The 16,775-nt window shown below is 37.9% G+C and overlaps 2 protein-coding genes and 1 long non-coding RNA gene across 5 annotated transcripts in view; 1 reads left to right on the forward strand and 2 right to left on the reverse strand.

The window, feature by feature from the left end:
* LOC107219375 (zinc finger protein ush) overlaps positions 1–3,109 on the reverse strand; it is a 125,261-nt gene extending 122,152 nt beyond the window's left edge. Inside the window, exons 1-2 of one of the 2 annotated variants that reach the window (XM_046739434.1) lie at positions 2,963–3,109; positions 2,568–2,862 (exon numbers count right to left, since the gene is read on the reverse strand). In XM_046739434.1, the coding sequence (XP_046595390.1) occupies positions 2,568–2,607 (40 nt within the window). In that variant the 5' untranslated portion in view covers positions 2,608–2,862; positions 2,963–3,109. The remainder of the gene's footprint in view (positions 1–2,567; positions 2,863–2,962) is intronic. The other variant, XM_046739435.1, reaches the window with a different exon arrangement.
* A 6,168-nt stretch (positions 3,110–9,277) lies between these two features.
* Positions 9,278–12,874, forward strand: LOC107219382 (Krueppel-like factor 10). The gene is made up of 3 exons (XM_015657579.2): positions 9,278–9,712; positions 9,884–10,153; positions 11,386–12,874. The coding sequence occupies exons 1-3, from the start codon at positions 9,653–9,655 to the stop codon at positions 12,229–12,231; spliced, it is 1,176 nt and encodes a 391-aa protein (XP_015513065.2). The 5' UTR covers positions 9,278–9,652; the 3' UTR covers positions 12,232–12,874.
* A 378-nt stretch (positions 12,875–13,252) lies between these two features.
* Positions 13,253–16,704, reverse strand: LOC124294439. Of its 2 annotated transcripts, XR_006904302.1 has the most exons (4): positions 16,536–16,704; positions 16,347–16,428; positions 15,974–16,243; positions 13,253–15,910 (listed from the first exon to the last, which is right to left on the reverse strand). It is a non-coding gene; the product is annotated as an uncharacterized LOC124294439 (long non-coding RNA). The 2 variants fall into 2 exon arrangements; XR_006904301.1 differs by having other exon boundaries at positions 16,347–16,681.
* Positions 16,705–16,775: the final 71 nt, after the last annotated feature.

Genomic DNA, 16,775 nt, shown 5'->3' on the forward strand with positions numbered 1-16,775 from the left:
TATTAATAAGTATTCGAATCAGAATCGATGTTGTATTGAAATTAAATTTCTATCACCTTCGGTGTTCTCAGTCACTCAAAGATGGATTTCTTTTAAATAACTCTCATTCAACAAGTCAATCAACACACCGAATTGAACAAATTTTTTTCTACAAACTTCGCTGACGACGTTCAGCGACACCATTTTCGATTCTGCCAAACTTTTGCAACACGAAATTTTCCAACTTCTCGTGTACTTTTTACCGACGTTTTGCTGACTTCATCTTCGTGAATCACATACAATAAATCATCTGAATTGTAATGGAAAGATTATACAGAATTGCAACAGTCAGCAACGAAGAATTGCAATAGTTCTAGGGCAATAATCGCCGCATTCAATTCACACCGCAAACCTGTGCATCGAAATTAGCTGTTGCGTACAGGGCAATAATATTTAGACAACACCCAGCTACCGGTGTTTCGTACCCGCCTGCATCAATTAGGTCATGTGGGTATTACAGTTGTCCTCATCGAGAGTAGTACACGGTCAACAATTATTATTGACACGGTACACAGCCAACGCGTTTCGAAACATCAATTTGATACCTGTACCGCGTGATCGTTGACACCACTATTAAAGTTTGCTCACGAAATTAGGGGAACCAGTTTACGGACTCGCTAATTACCTCCTGTATCGTTATACAGGAAATATATACAGGTATATACTCTGTGAGCACAACAAATTCGGTCACGCTGAGGATTTTTCTTCAAAACGTTTTATTAATATCGATACTTTTTGAAAAAAAAAAGATTATTCTAAACTCCAGATCAATAATCAAGTTTCAGGCTCGCTTAACTCAGTATATAATATTATATATTAACACAGGTAACAATTACAAGATAAAATTTATACTAGACTAATCGTGATTTTTATAGAACAACGTTGGTAGATTCTGCTGAGCCAAAATTTACTGACGATATTTTTGTACTACGATTTTGTTTGCCTTGTTTTATGATACCATTCTACCGTTGGATTAATATCCTAATAACATTTATCCGTCTCACCGGCTATAATAGACGTGGAAAAGTTACTTTTCTGGAAAGAAAAAGAGATCGAAATCTACTTGCAAGTGCATAATTCACTTAATTTGCCACCTTTTTTTCAATACCATTGCTGCGCTTTTGTAGCATGCAATACAGGCTATTTATTATACCACGCTAATCAGGATAATTACTTTCATTATACTCGCTTTGCTGCGCTCCACACAGTCATTCGCAGTGCTGGAAAAGCATTTCAAGAACAACGGGTAAGAAACCACGCATGCTTTCGCATTACCTATTCTCATCGTCAGTTTTTTAACTTGAAAAAAAAAAATAATTGTTCTGTGGCACTTCATAATTTCATTGACGTGATGAATATAGAGATTATTGTGAAATGAAAATCGTTGTAATTAACCGCAGTGATTTTGGAATAATTGGGATATTTTTACATACATGATTAGAACAACTAAAGGAATGAGTTTTCTTATTTAAAGACGTTAAAAAATGAAGCGTTAGTTATAGGACTTGAAAATGACGGCTTACACAAAAATGTAAGCATCGTGTTAAAATGAAGACATTTTTATTGATTAGAACCGAAATTTTCGATCATTTTTGAGGGTTGAAATTTACACTTTATCGGAATTTATATTATTACACGAAATGTTTTGAGAAAAATTGAGGGTAGTTTGAACAATTTCCTAGTGAAATTGACGAACTTAATGACACGTCACATTATAATCAATGCCAGCGCAACGGAACAAAACGAAACAAAATAAAACAAAACGAAACGAAACGAAACGAAACGAAACGAAACCCAACCATACCCAACCTGACCGTCTCGCGCGGCATGGCACGCAAGAATTGGGGTAGCCCGGCACCATAGGGTAGAGGGAGGATCGGAAGAGCGGCGGAGGGGAGGCGTGAAGAGGAGCGATAATAGGGCGGGAATTTCCGGGGGACACGTGCTCGCTGCTTTAGCGTAACGCAACGCGACTCGACTCGACACGCGCTAATGGGCGCGGACGTTTGAATTCAATTTTTTAAATTCATGGAATTGAATTTGGCGCGCGCGCGAAAACGGTGAAATTCAAATGTCTATTGATTCCGTTATCGAAGAAGGATGAATTTGGTCAAGAATTTGATTCGCGTGTTGTTGCAGGGTTACGTAGAAAGTTTATAAACGAAGATAGAGAATGAAACGGTCTTGTAATGGGTTTTCTTTGTTTTGGTTAAATACGTACTAACTGTGAGAAACATCGCGAAAACCGGAAACTATCAAGGAAACGGTTGAAAATACGTCATACTGATTGATCTCATCACAGCCATACCTGCATGTGATGTTTTTTTAGTGAAAGGATACCAAGAAGAGAAAAGGTGGACGAAAATCGAGATAACAAAAAGAGGAGAAAACGAGGAAAGAGCAATACCGCACGCACGCGAGGTAAACACGACAAACGAATAAACACAGAGAAAGAAGGAGAGTAAGAGAAAAATGAACAATACGTATATATATATAAAAGCTTGAACGCTTAAAAGCGGAACACTCACGCTTTATTGGCTTTGGGTTGCTCTGCTTGCGGCGTGACATCCTCTTCGTTCTGCCATCACCAAATAAGCGGCAACATCGTCATGATTTTTGTATGTTTATTTAACAACAGTTGCAGATTGACGTTAATATGGATGTATAATACAGTGTATTTTGTATGTTTTAAATAGGCAACTGACAACAATAATGACGATTGTTTATATTGTTTTTATTGTTGCTTTTTTTTATTGTTATTATTTATTACTTTTAATTATTTTTATCAATATTTCTATTATTACCATCGAATGAATCGAATAACTGTAACAACAGTGAAAAATATAAAATCACAAGAACAAAACTTTCGAACAATAAATGTTCAAAGATTCAAAAGACAAAAATAATGAATGACAAAACGTACGAATTAACGAAACAAACGATCACGTTTTACACAAGCATTTGCATAGCACGACACCGGGGACGAAGATGACATTAACAGAAGGATAAAGACTGATTAAACAAACAGTGATAAAAAATAATAACAAAACACAAAAAAAAAAGACGAACCACCGCAATTGGTAATTGATATAACACAAGAAAAAAAAACGAAGTCAGCGGATTCGTATTCGAATATTGCAACACGCACACTGCTGCTCAATTTTAGCGGGGAAGATTCGTTTTTAAATTTATACACAACTGAATGTGTATTACATAAACGTCAATTCGTAATTGGTTGTAAGAAAAAGCAAAAGGTGGGGAAAAAGATCGATTAAAACGAAAACTACACGACGCAGACACGCCTCTCTCTGTACAGTTTGACGAGTCTGTATTGTAAATTGTTTTCGTTATTCTTTTATTCTTATTACTTCGCTTGGTTCTCTACTTGTTTTCGATTTTTCGATTTACGAACGACGGACAGGGAGAGACAGATGGACAAACACACGTGGAAGTAAACCTCGGAAGAGACGGCAAGGCGCGTATTGTGATACTACATACGATACTACCGCCCCCCCATGCGGACACGCGGCGTCATTGACGTTTCCTCGGCCGCTGTCAGCGGGCAACTAAACAAACTTGAAGCCAAACAAAACTCCCCCACCAATTCTGTCTCTGTATAACACCGCTCGCCGCGCGTTTACTATGAACGCGCCGCTAACGCCGGACGACTTTGTCGGACGCCGACGGACCAGCGCCGGAAAATCTCGCACGGCGCGGTGATCGAGATCCTACCGAACCTACATCCTTAACTACAGTTGGTAACGCGCTTTGGAAAGCCGTATCGCCCTTCTTAACCGATGGCAGCGGATGGATCGCGGCATTATCGGCTGCTGGTAGGGGAAGAGAGAATTCTTACAGCGTCGAAAGTGGCCTAGTGCTTTCTTATTAACTGTAATACTAGACTTCAATTGAATACTTTTACACGATACGGAAGTTGGTTGGCCAAAAATCGATATTCTTGTTAATTTTATTATAAGATATTCGTGCATTGAGCATTTATCAAATTATTGTAGTCGCAAACTACGAAAATTTCTTTGAAAGTAGTCAGTTAAATATTGCCACTTACTGATCATAATCGATATCAGTGTAGTGTTGTAAAATTAAATATTCAACGATGGCAGGATTGTATCAAAATGTATTTCTATGTAAATGTAAATGTATATATGTATATAGTAATTAAAGTGAAATCGAACGAATTTACTACATTTCAAACAATTTTAAAGCAAATCACCATGAAGTATGACATGTAAGACTTTGGTTATAATTTTGGTATTTTTGAAACTTATATTTTTTAAGAAATCAACACAGCTTATACGAATAGAATAAATTGATAAATATTCAATGTACGACTATCTCTTGAAGAAATTAATAATAAGGATTGATCTTGGTCTGCAGATTGAACTAAGGATGGCGATTTCAAGGAACCGATTCTCTAATACCAATTTTGAACATTGAATCATTCTCATATCTGGAAACAATTGTTTCACTCAATTTATGCAGGCTAAGCCACGTTTTTTAGATAGTTGGGCACCTTAAGAAACCTTTTTTTTTGATACCCCAATGTAGCATAGAATTTGAATTTCTTGATACGTCTTCTTACTTACTTATTTTCTTAATTCGACTGTTAATGAAGAAAAACTTATTTCTGATGTATCTTTAAAGTTGATAAATATGTAAATTATATTGTAATTTTGTGTTCCGTTGGGAAACAGTGAAAAATTTGAGTATTTTAATTTTTAGGCCTTTCAATAATGTATCTTTAATATAATATTGACGAATGAATATCACGTATAATTATATAACTTTTTTAAAATTGAAATTAACGATTAACTGAGACTGACGCTTAAAATATTGAGACAGCGTAAAATTGATTTTGCATATACCGTTAATCCAATTATAACAACATTCTTTAAAAAAAAGTCCAAATGTATTTATATCACTGCGCGAGTAATAGTATTATTGTTTTTATTTATTTTTTACATATTTTTCAAGTGAAATGAAAATAAATTCACCAAACAAATAGACTAACGGTATAGATTATATAATATTTTGAAAATTTAATTTCATATATTTCAACAAATTGTCATTTTACAGGCATCATGCTTAATGTTTCATTGCTGAAACATCAACAATCTTTATTAACCGACGATGCTGTACGTAATAATATAACCGCTTTCATAACAAAATAGTATCAAGCTTTTAGAATAGCAATGGACAGTGCACACATGATTGCGATGGCCTTTGAATTACTGTTTGAATAACCGTAAAAAAGACGTATATCCAAGAATTCTAAATATTGTTTGAATAACGAACAAAATTCTCACGAAAAATAAAACAAACAACGTGAGAGGAAAAAAAATACCAGTTCGATCAGACATAGAAAATAGCCGCGTCTGAACAGGGCGTGGACATCAAGCGCAAATAAACTCTATACCCGTACAATATGTTGAAAATGTTTTACAAGTATATGAGTTTTAAGTCAAATGAAGATTATGAAATTAAGCATGAGAGCTAAAATTTTACGGAAAGATATTAAATATTCAATTTAACAAATTTATCATTGAATAACGTAGAGGTTGGAACAAGAGTTTTGACATTTTTTCAGAAACTTTACATTCGTATAAATGAATGCAAATGATATTATACACAATTGGTTTTGAAGAGTTGATTGAATCGAGAAAAACTCTAATTGTTCAAATAAATATAACTAACCTGCAAATTCACAAATAACTGGAGAATAATTTTGATACACATATTCAATGAAATTTGTTCGAGCGAAAATATATTGAAAAAAATATTGAATTCGATACCTAATTACTGTTATAATTTTTCGTGTATTTTTTTAAATTCATTTGTCTCAGTAGCTCTTGATCGTTGTTTAAACAACGATATGAATTATTAGCATATAGTGATGGTAATATAGCGGGATCGTAACGGTTATCGTAAATACAAGTATTCCTTGCACACTGAATTTAGCTCGCAGATGATAATCAAATGTCTCACGGTAATTCGAAGGTTAAAGAAATAAAATCAAAAGAAAAAATGTACCGCACGAGATTACCTGAAACTTTCCAAAAACGATAAGACTCAAGTTCATTAAAAAGAGGCTGCGCTTGGCTGATATTTACAGTCGGCAAAGAAGAGCGTATTTGGCCAATTGCAATAACCGACGATCGCCGTATTTTGTTACTCGTGGAGCGAATCAGTCAGTAATAGAATCAGGGGGAGAAAAGCGCGAGACGGAAATTGGCACCTGCGGCAACCGCCGCGTGGATCCAAGTATAAACTGAACGGAGCGACGAGGCAATAACAAGAACAGCTGATTTCTGTCACCTCATTTCTGGCGCATATAGACATAGTAGAGTGTCAGACACAGTTGTACGCGCGTAAACGCAAACGAAATCGAGCGTCTCTCGTGCCACTCGAAGCGGCGGTCGTATGAATAATTCTATTGATGTGGAAAAAAAAAGTAGAGAGCGACTCTCTACGTCATCGCGTCGTCTCTGGTCACTGGACAATTATTGCGTTAACAGTGTGATCGTTACAATATCAATGCTCAATTTCATGATACAGTATGTCTCGAGGCGGATTCTCGGAATTGAACGCTGTTCCTATTATAGATGGAATATTAATACACGGTTGCTTATTTCTATACTCGCGAATTGCGACATCATCGATCTCTCACATCTTCTTGCTTCCAGCAGCTGGTATCGCTCTTTCACGAGTACATATATATATAATAATGCTACACATACTTGATCGTATCGAGTCAATCTTATCAATGGTATTGCCAACGAGCCGTATTTTATTTGTTTGCTTTTTATCAACGACATTTTCTAACGTCAGCTAGTCCAGATATGTGCAGGCATGGAAAACAACCTTCGGTATTCTTTACTCGTTTCTAAACACCACTTTTTTCTATTATTCCCTTCCCTCTCATTCGATTAATCTGACCTTTGTCGAATTTGCTGTTTCATTGACCACTCTTCGATTTCAAAAATTGTGTTCTCAGACTGGAATAAATTTTTTAAAACATCTATCCTAGGAAACTTTGAGACATATTAAGCTGCCCAATGTAAAAAACGTATGTAATTTGAAAATCTACGGAAAATAAAGCCTCTTCATGAGTTCTCAGTTTTCATTCCAAAGACTTATAAGACTCTAGAAATGTACGCAAGGCGTGTAATGGACATCTATTCACGCATCTATTGTTCGGCTGAATTTTTGCTTCATTCGACATTTCAGTGGTACTACGCGCAATATTTCGAAACCAGCGTGATTAGAAAATCATGAAAGAAATTAACGGTCGAAGAAGATAATGGATATGTTAATCAATTCGGGCATAATCGATTGTTTCGCATGATGATCTCCAGCCCGTGAAGTTCGTGAATTGATACGCCGCACACTTCTAACTCAAAAGGAAATAACTTGAAAAATTTAATTCTACAAAATAAAAAAGAGAATAGTGAGAAGAATCCGCTAAACTGGACTCGATCGTTCGTTTTGCTCTGGCCTCGAGCCGTCAAATTGAAGGTTCCGTACAGTGTTCTCGTTTGAGCAGAATTTATAATTCTAATGACGTTGTTTTCTATTTTTAATTTTGTTATTTAGGATCGCTGTAAAATGTGTTCTAATAAGATGTATTATTCCGTGAGGAAAAACTGGAATAAAAATAGACCCTCATCATCACTATAAAATGGGAAAACAAAGAGAAATATAAATGAAATGAACTGCGTATAAAATGCGATTACCGCGATACGTACTGTATGCACAAAAGGCATTTCACACTTCCAACACGGCACAGACGTCGGATCCAAAAAAATATCATTGAAATCTTGAATAAATTTTAGAGTGTTTGACTTCATTGACTTCACATGTACAAACTTTTTAGAACCGGTTATTGACCGATAACGATTAAATATTTCTGTGAAATTCGAGTTTTTAGTGGCGGAAGTATCAGTTTTGGAGCATTTTGAGTAAATTAATTTCACATATACGCAAACATTTCGGATTTCTCCCGAAAATGGACATGATGTGTAAATTAAGGAGAGTCCAAGTAATTTGAAAAAAAAGTTTTCGAATATCGGCAGTTTTTAATTCTATAAATAAACACCGAGGTTATCTTAATAATCAAATTCAAGGGGTGAATTGAAGGAGCTGTAACATTCCGCAAACAATCCAGAAGTCTTCAAATCTGTTTTCAGAGATAAACGCAATGAAATCAATCCGTATTTGTTATTTTTACCCAATATTCAAGAGATTAACAACTGAGGATTATTTATAAATATTGTCAACCCAGCTAATTGTGGCAAGAAATTGTTCTTTGACTCGAAAATAATCTTTGAGACGTATTTTGACTGACACAGAAGTTTCGAGAAGTAATCTTGCTGTAGGTATTGGAGCTTAGATAAGACATTATGTCTTGAGGACGTCTTAAAGTCGTTAAAGTCGTCTTAGCTTTTCGGATTACGAACTGAAAAGTCTTGTTCACAAAAAGATGGGACTAAGGATGGCTGCAAAACGTGTTAATAATATTATACTTCCACAGGCATTTCTTCGGATTTTCACACCGCCTGAATTTTAGAAGGTTCTAGGACAAGGAAAACTTGAGTGAATCGAAACCATAGACGTAAAATTACACAAACCTGGATACCCAAGAAAGTGCTATAGGTATATGAAAGTCTTATTAGGAACCTGACGCTTTTGTTGGGCGTCTTTCTGAATTTCAGTACGTCTGCATTCTGGGAAGTTTGGACGTGGAAAACGTGAGAGAATCGAAACGACAGACGCCGAATCAAAACTTTGCTATAAATAAACGAGACACGGTGTGTGAAAACGCATTACAACCGCACGCTTGATGCGTGATCGAAACGAAAAACGGACACGGAGGTTCCTCGAGGTACCCCGAGGTGACGGAGGCTGGTCAATGGGCTCGACTTTGAGTGCATCTCTGTTCGATCCGAAGGTGGGGTCACGACTCTCATCGGTACGTTCGCGGCGGCGTGACGCTCGGGGTGCGCCATGACGTATCGACCGTACGCCACGCGGGGTGACGTCACGATCACGGCCTCAGTCAGGCCGCGAACACGTGAACAGCACGCCGGTGATCATGCGGTGACCAACTGGGAGCCGAGCGGTAATTGGCCGTTGGAGACGAGCCCCTCCTCGGGATTGGCCGATCGACCGCACGCTGCATGATCGGGCGCACACACCCGACAACAACACGTCCTGGGCTGCTGCTGCTGCTGGCTGGCTGATGCCCGACGACGTGAGAAAGTCTCATTACACATCGGGACGTTCGGTAGCGAGGCGGGATTTACATTTTCCGCTCCTTGCTGCACTTCGTCATTTTTTCAAATATTACGAGAAAAACTCTCTGTATTTGATATTTGGTCGTTGTTACTGTTCGTCGAATGTCAATTACACAACGTACTTAACACAGAGAAAGACCAAACCGAAAGGACCAAGAACTTTTGAACACAATTCAACCCGTATATGTACATGTACACGAGTTACACTGTACGTTGCGCTGATTGTTGTTCGAACGACAATTTTTGAAAAATAAACAGAAAAGAATTACCAGAGAAGAGTGAGGCGAAATATATAAAGTAACATGGAAATCGTACAGACTCCTCTTTCGCCCCCAGCGTCACCAAGGCTCAGGCCAACGCACGTAAGTTTTACTTGATCCTAAAACCTGACAAAGCTTGTCAATTACAAAACCGAATTTCCATACTCCCGATACTTCGCGTGTTGTGATATAACAATATCAAATTACGCGCTTTTCGTTGTATTTTGAAAATGTTCTAACGTTTCTTTTGTTTCCGTTCTTCTTTTTCAACAGGTAGAACCGATGCAATTGTCCTTTAGCGTAGCTGCGCTCCTCGGTGATAAACTATCCGCAAAAGGGTGTTGCAACAGCGGTAACAACGCCGTCAAGAGCAACAGCAACAACAACAACAACAACAATGGAAACGGCATTATAAAAGCAAACTTGAACTACAGGACAGCTTCGACGCATCCTGACCTACCGCCAACACCGCAGCCATCCGATGGTGAGGATGATGAACCACCGAACAAACGACGATGTGTCGAGAAATGCGAACTTGCCAAGGTGATTATCTTATCTGGTTTAGTGTTTATTGTATATGTATTTATATGCATCATGCTGAGGTCTACGTGTCGATTTAAGCCGCATTTTACTGCGACTTATTATCGCGATCCTTTCCCGTAATGCGGATTTCGATATTCACTCCATGAACAATACCGGGCGAATCGAGGTCGATGCAATCCAGAGCAGCGAAAGACGCAACAGCTGTCCAAACACGTTTGCGTTGGATGGTTGTATGCGGATAAAAATGCACAAAGAAATCCGGTACATGTAATAAGTGAAAAAAAAATGCGTAGCGCTACCGCGTGAAAACAAAGGTTTTTTCAAAATAAAACCTAACACTGAAACCTGACTTATGCGCCGAAAATAACCGATCGAGTAACATGTATTGGACTCTAACCAACGTGATTTTCTCTTGTTTGGACGCCTTATAGTCGTTGCTCAAACTGTTGAGACGTCTTTTCACCGTAAATATCCAAATTCACACAGCGAATCATGGACAACTTCACATTTAAATCTATTAATCTGAACATATCCTCGAGACGTATTCACAATTGATTATTACTGAGACGATCCAAATTGGATACATGCGATAGAGCTATTTGAAAGAAAAAATAGGTTATCTTTTCAGCACAATGTTCATACGGGCCAATTCTGAAACAAGATTTCGTACAAGAACGTTATCAGATTCGGTGCAAGTCTCTAGTTGTAGGACATATTTCGCAGTTTATGACGTCTTGATAAGACGCATTCTCATACCTCGCGACGCCATTGACATCGGAACATTAAATCTTGAAAAGCAGCCTTGAACAATTTCTGGAAGATCTTCAAGATTTTTATAATGAACGACGTCTTTTAGATCAAGCTAGCTTCAAAACTAGCATATTTTATATTGATATGGAATTCAGTTGACCGACTATACAATATTCGAAAACATTCTTCCAATAGTATTGCCCTTTGCTTTAGATAAAATCGAGGATTCCTGGAACCTGAAGGCGTATCCATATATTAATTTTAATACATCATAGTGAAACAATTTCCAGGATATTTATGTCGTAATAGTAGGCGCGACAAATCGTTACACAACACACTGATTATAACAATTCGACCAAAGTGCACAACTGCAACTATATTTAGCCGAATCGATAAAAATCCGCGATACATTATACATACAATATCGCAACAGCTAGCTAACCCATCTCTAATCAAACCGTGACTTACGAATTGGGTTACAGTTACTTTTGGAAGGAGAAACACCGCCACCGAGTCCGGAGCCGCCTCGAGCCTCGGTGATAATGCGAGCGAACCGTGACGGCACATGCACCCCGGCGACGCTGTCGGATCTAATCTGCAGACCCGGAAGTTCAGCCGGAGCGCGGGAAGAGCGTCCGGCCGCAGCGGTGCCGCCGCGTCGGCCATCGCCTGATCCGCAGACGGAGAACGTGCTGAAGAGCCTAAAGTTCAAAATGGGAACTCGAAAAGAGGAGATATTCGTGAACAGCAAGAACACGGACCGTGACACCAGCGGCACTCAACCGAAGCTTCAACTCTTGGCGCCAAAACCCGCCCCCGTCGCAATGGTTACAGGAATCGTCGGCTCCCCGCTGGTTCTTCCCCGAGCTCCGCTTTTCCTGGTTACAGCTTCGGCTGCTGCACCGTCGGTGGCGCCACCGTCGACGACTCCGTCAGTAACCGCATCGGCCGCTCGACGCCGCGTTTGGGAGTGCGAGTACCCGGGATGCGGCAAGAACTACTTCAAGTCATCCCACCTGAAGGCCCATACCCGGACGCACACCGGCGAACGGCCCTTTCCTTGCCCACACGAGGACTGCGGAAGGCGGTTTTCCAGGAGCGACGAACTGTCCAGACACAAACGGACGCACACCGGCGAGAAAAAGTTCGTCTGTCCTGTTTGCCAGCGCCGGTTCATGCGCAGCGACCACCTCGCGAAGCACGTCAAACGGCACTCTCGAGACCGAGTTCAACCCCAGCCACAGCCTCTCAGGCTCAGCCTGCTGCCCGTTATTGCGCCCCGAGTTCAAAATCAACAGAATCCACTGCCTCCTAGATTGGCAGCGTGATCAACGCTCGCTTGATCATGATTCAACGTGTGACTGTGATTTTTACGTATAGTATAATAATACGATATTTTTAACAGATGTAAAAAAGAGAGGGTGTGAATGTATGTCTGTGTGTGATAACGTGGATGTTTGAAAGAATGAGAAAGGGAGAGTATTTATTTTTCATTAATATCGGTCGCCGTATGTGTGTTTTTCTCTATAATGCGTATAATTGATTTTGTAAAAATGTAACAGTGTTTTGTTATGTCGTAAAATATTCGTTTTTTTTTATTTATTTATTTTTTTTTTTTTGCATGCTGGGTACTCGGGGCGCTTTATATTGTAAAGTATGTACATAATTATTATAGATTATATGATACATATTGTGTGTGCATGATAGAAAAGAAAAGAACCATACATTGTATATTACGAGCTTACCGAATTAAGCTTCTGTCAACATAAGACTTATTACGGATAATGAAAAAAAACAAAATACAAAAAAAAAATTTGTACATGAAAACTATAATATATTATACAAATCTATATCTACGTGCAATAAGACTAATTAAATAAGACTTGCATACTTTCGTACATCATTATTATTATCATAAAGATATCTATATATATCTATATGATATATCAAATAAATACCTAAAGATATTTACTCGATTTTGCTTATTTACTTATTTATTTACGAACCTCGCCACCTTGCCGCGTCTCAATCTGATCATCTTTCGCTAGATTAGATAAAAACATCGCCTCTATGTGCATTGTGTCTGTGTACCAACATCGCGAGCTGGGGCATCATTTTATCGAAGCGAAGATAAAAAATGCTAAAATTAGTATACTATCCATCGAGTTGTTGTTATTGATACGTGCTATTGGAACTCATCCTACGCCCACTTCTCCGCTAACCTCACCTACGTCTAATAAACTGAGGTCCCTGACACTTCGCTAAAAATTCCATCAAAAACACTTGTCTGGCCGTGAAATCGACGCTGACATTCTATCCATGGACAAACTCTAACTATGACGATTATACTCTCGGATTGCTGTTACAGCGGGTAACTTGATGGAAGGAAGTTGAACACGAGTGGCATCTTTTTTTTTTTATCCAGGAAACCTGCTGTGAGTTTCCAGACAAAAGTATCCGTTTAAATTACCTACAAACGACTTCTTTGAGATGTTTTGGAATAAAGTAATATATGCGTTATTGACGTCTTCGAAAACAATTCTTAATACGTATGTTTTAAAACGTTACGTCTTTGTTATATTAGACATCCTTACACCATCTTTCGGCTCCTGCCTCATTTGAAAATGCTTATCAAAAGTTCACAAACGGTGAATTGATGAACTTTAGCAGATTTATATTTATTAATATTATCTTCGTCATCCCTTCGACGACTTTTGCTTTTAATGGTATTTGGAAACCCGGTTAAAAGAAAGGAAAAATTGCATCTCTAAGACATGTTGAATGTCTTAAGGGTGACGTTTGCGTCGAATTAAGCATTAATTTAGCAAAAAATGTCCAAAGAACATCTGAACATGCCATTTTTCTTGGCTACTGTAGTGGATCTGGAAAGAGTCTGAATCGATGGAATGTGAAAAGACTATTAGTTTTCCACGCTGGTAAAGAGAAAACCATAAAGCGTGGGCACTATTTCCTATCGAGATAATCATCATAATCATCATCGTTGTCGTCGGATATGTGTAAATTATAATAATTGTGCGAACATAAACCCGGTCGATCAGCTTTTCGCTCGTCTCGTGAAACTGTGCGGCATCTTGCATCAGCCGTAGAGGAGGCACAACCTCTTTTTTGCAGTAAATTATTACCGCGCATGAGATGTCTGTGACAGGATGGCAATGAATCGAATTACAACATTAATTGATCGAGTTGATTTCTGTTTCCAATATTCATAGATTGCTTTATAAATACGTTCGCACATGCCATAGATTCCGCTCGCAAGTGCATACAATTATAATGGCGTGTAGGTGGATAAAAAATATGTGTGGAAAAATTTAACTGTGAATAAATGGATGTATGAATATATTTGCCGCATGGAGCAATATGGCTATAAGGTATAACGTTCATTGGTAATGACCCAGAGTCATCAGAAAATTACTATTGTGATTAGACTTTCGGAAGCAAATACTAGAGTTATTTCAGTCAACTCATTTCGTCTTTTCGAATTATGTCGCCTGCAGGTGTGCACATGTACTTATATAGGTATTATATAGGTATATTGGATTCATTTGAGTTAATTCATTTGAATAAATATCGTAGCTATATCGTTCGCTCCATAACAAGATCGCTGTAACAATAATAATAATACACGTATTATGGAGGTACGAAGTTTTGAAAGAATCCGGTTTTCACGAACTTTACATTTTGGGAGTGACATCTAACGAATGACGGCTTTTCTAAATAGAGTTTGTTGCTAATCATCAACAGAAGTCTATCGCTGTCACAAAATCGCTGTAACTTGTAATCAAACCGCTGAAAGAAAATATTAGAACAAGCAGACTTATTTACTTAATTCGAATTAACTACAGTTAATCCTAACAAAATATTGCAATTCCAGGGAAGTTCGAAAAAAAAAATTCGCTGCACTTTCTTATAACGACTCTTCAACGTTTGCTATATTTAGATCGATTTTTACCGACGAATCTTTAATTCATTCAAATCCATTTGCCGGTGAAAAAAAATGAATTTCCAATGAAAAAGACCATACGGACCAAACGGAAAATTGCAATCTGTTTGATTGTAACAATGGATTAAGTATGATGGTGAATATAAGTAAACGCAAAAGTAATTATGTACATCAAGATTCGCAACAGCAAAGCTCTGGCAGAGAAACTCAAATCTCATATGAATTGAACAAAGTGTAATTAAATCTCATCATTGTGATCGCACGATGAGAGTAAATTACAGCCTGTGACTTGTTTTTTTAAATTCTCTTTTTACCAGCAACAACAGTTGTACGGAAAACTAACAGATATAAATAAATACACCTGTCGATCAAAGGCTACGAACAACGCCTGAAGAATGTTATAAAATTCAGTACCGTATGACTAGTTGCAGGCCACACGGCGCAACTGGAATTTCATACAAGTATCACGTGATAAGGATGATACGTTTAACGTATCTATTCAATGTTGAAATATCAGGAAGCACGAGTATCTTGCGCTTTCGCAGGTGTTCGTAGACCTTTTTATTTTTAATGCGAGTCAGAACACATTCATACACCCACTGAGTGTTGATGTTTTTGATGCAGCAGAACAAGCTTTTATACTAACTTGTTCATTAAATGGTAGTTTGTAATCGCTTTTTCCAAGGCTGTTTTGTCTGCTACTTGGCATTGCTGTTTCAGCGAAGTCACGGTTTTTTTTAGTGCCTTTAACTTTAAAGGGCACAATGGTATTTTCATGGATTCATAATTTTAGGAAATCACAATGTGTGACGAACGGTTATATAATGTCTTCATTGAATCGTACCTTGGTTTGAAGAAGCTCACTTTTACGACGAAGTTTATTACACTTCACTCACAGATTCTGTTTCATGTTTCTCAGCAAATGGATCTTACCTTCTGTTCTCATCCTCCTTTTCGCATTTGTCTGATATTTATTGCACGGGGAGCAGAAGAGTTTTTGACGACCAACTGAATTTTTCATCACATAACCAAGGCAAGCCTTACCACTGAAATGAAAATGACATATTATAACATATCGCTTTGTAAAAAATTCATTTCCTTGTGCTTACATTTGTTGTGAATCGTGTTTGGCTCTCTTGCATGGTACAATACGGGAAACTTCTAGATACGTTGGTGGGAAAAATTGTTGGAACAGCAGTAGGAGTCAGAAGCAGTACTTTCCTCGGCTTTTTGGATACTATTTCACCGGATTGGTATATTATACTTTCTCGCTCAATATGTTCTTCTTTGAAATGTAAAACCCAAACTCGGTCATTTTTACCGAAATCAACTACGCCTTTCAGTCTTAATATTTCTTGCCAATCTTTCAACTGTTTTTCCTGCATACATAAAAATAATGGCAAATTATGAGTTTATCGTAAATCGGGCTGTAATTAAATGAACAATATGGTACAATAATAGATATATTTATAATATACCCACAGAGAGAGCTCTAAACATTGGGTGATTATTATTCCTATCCCAATATCGTGTACTGCAACCTGGTAACTGACACAGCATGTTGCTAAAATTATTTGAAAGATGCTTGTTATTATTATTCTCACTTTATCAATCGTCAAATTTTTGGCCATTTGAATTTTCACATACAAATTATGTCATATTTGCACTCACCACTTTTAAATGATTTTCGGCACGTCAGTTTTATTGTATTATATAGCTCAGTTTTATTATTTATTATACGGTTCAGTCTCGGAAGCGTTAACGGAACGATTATAACATAGCCTCACTCGCCTCGCTTCACTAAAATTTAAAATTGTTTACGTCCGTAAAAGAGAGTCTTTCACTCGCACTCTCTGTGAGAAAGAAAGGGACACGGCTATACTGCGAACAGCGCATGCGCAAGCATGTAGC

Source organism: Neodiprion lecontei, chromosome 5, assembly GCF_021901455.1.
Source record: "Neodiprion lecontei isolate iyNeoLeco1 chromosome 5, iyNeoLeco1.1, whole genome shotgun sequence".
NCBI classification, from domain to species: domain Eukaryota; kingdom Metazoa; phylum Arthropoda; class Insecta; order Hymenoptera; family Diprionidae; genus Neodiprion; species Neodiprion lecontei.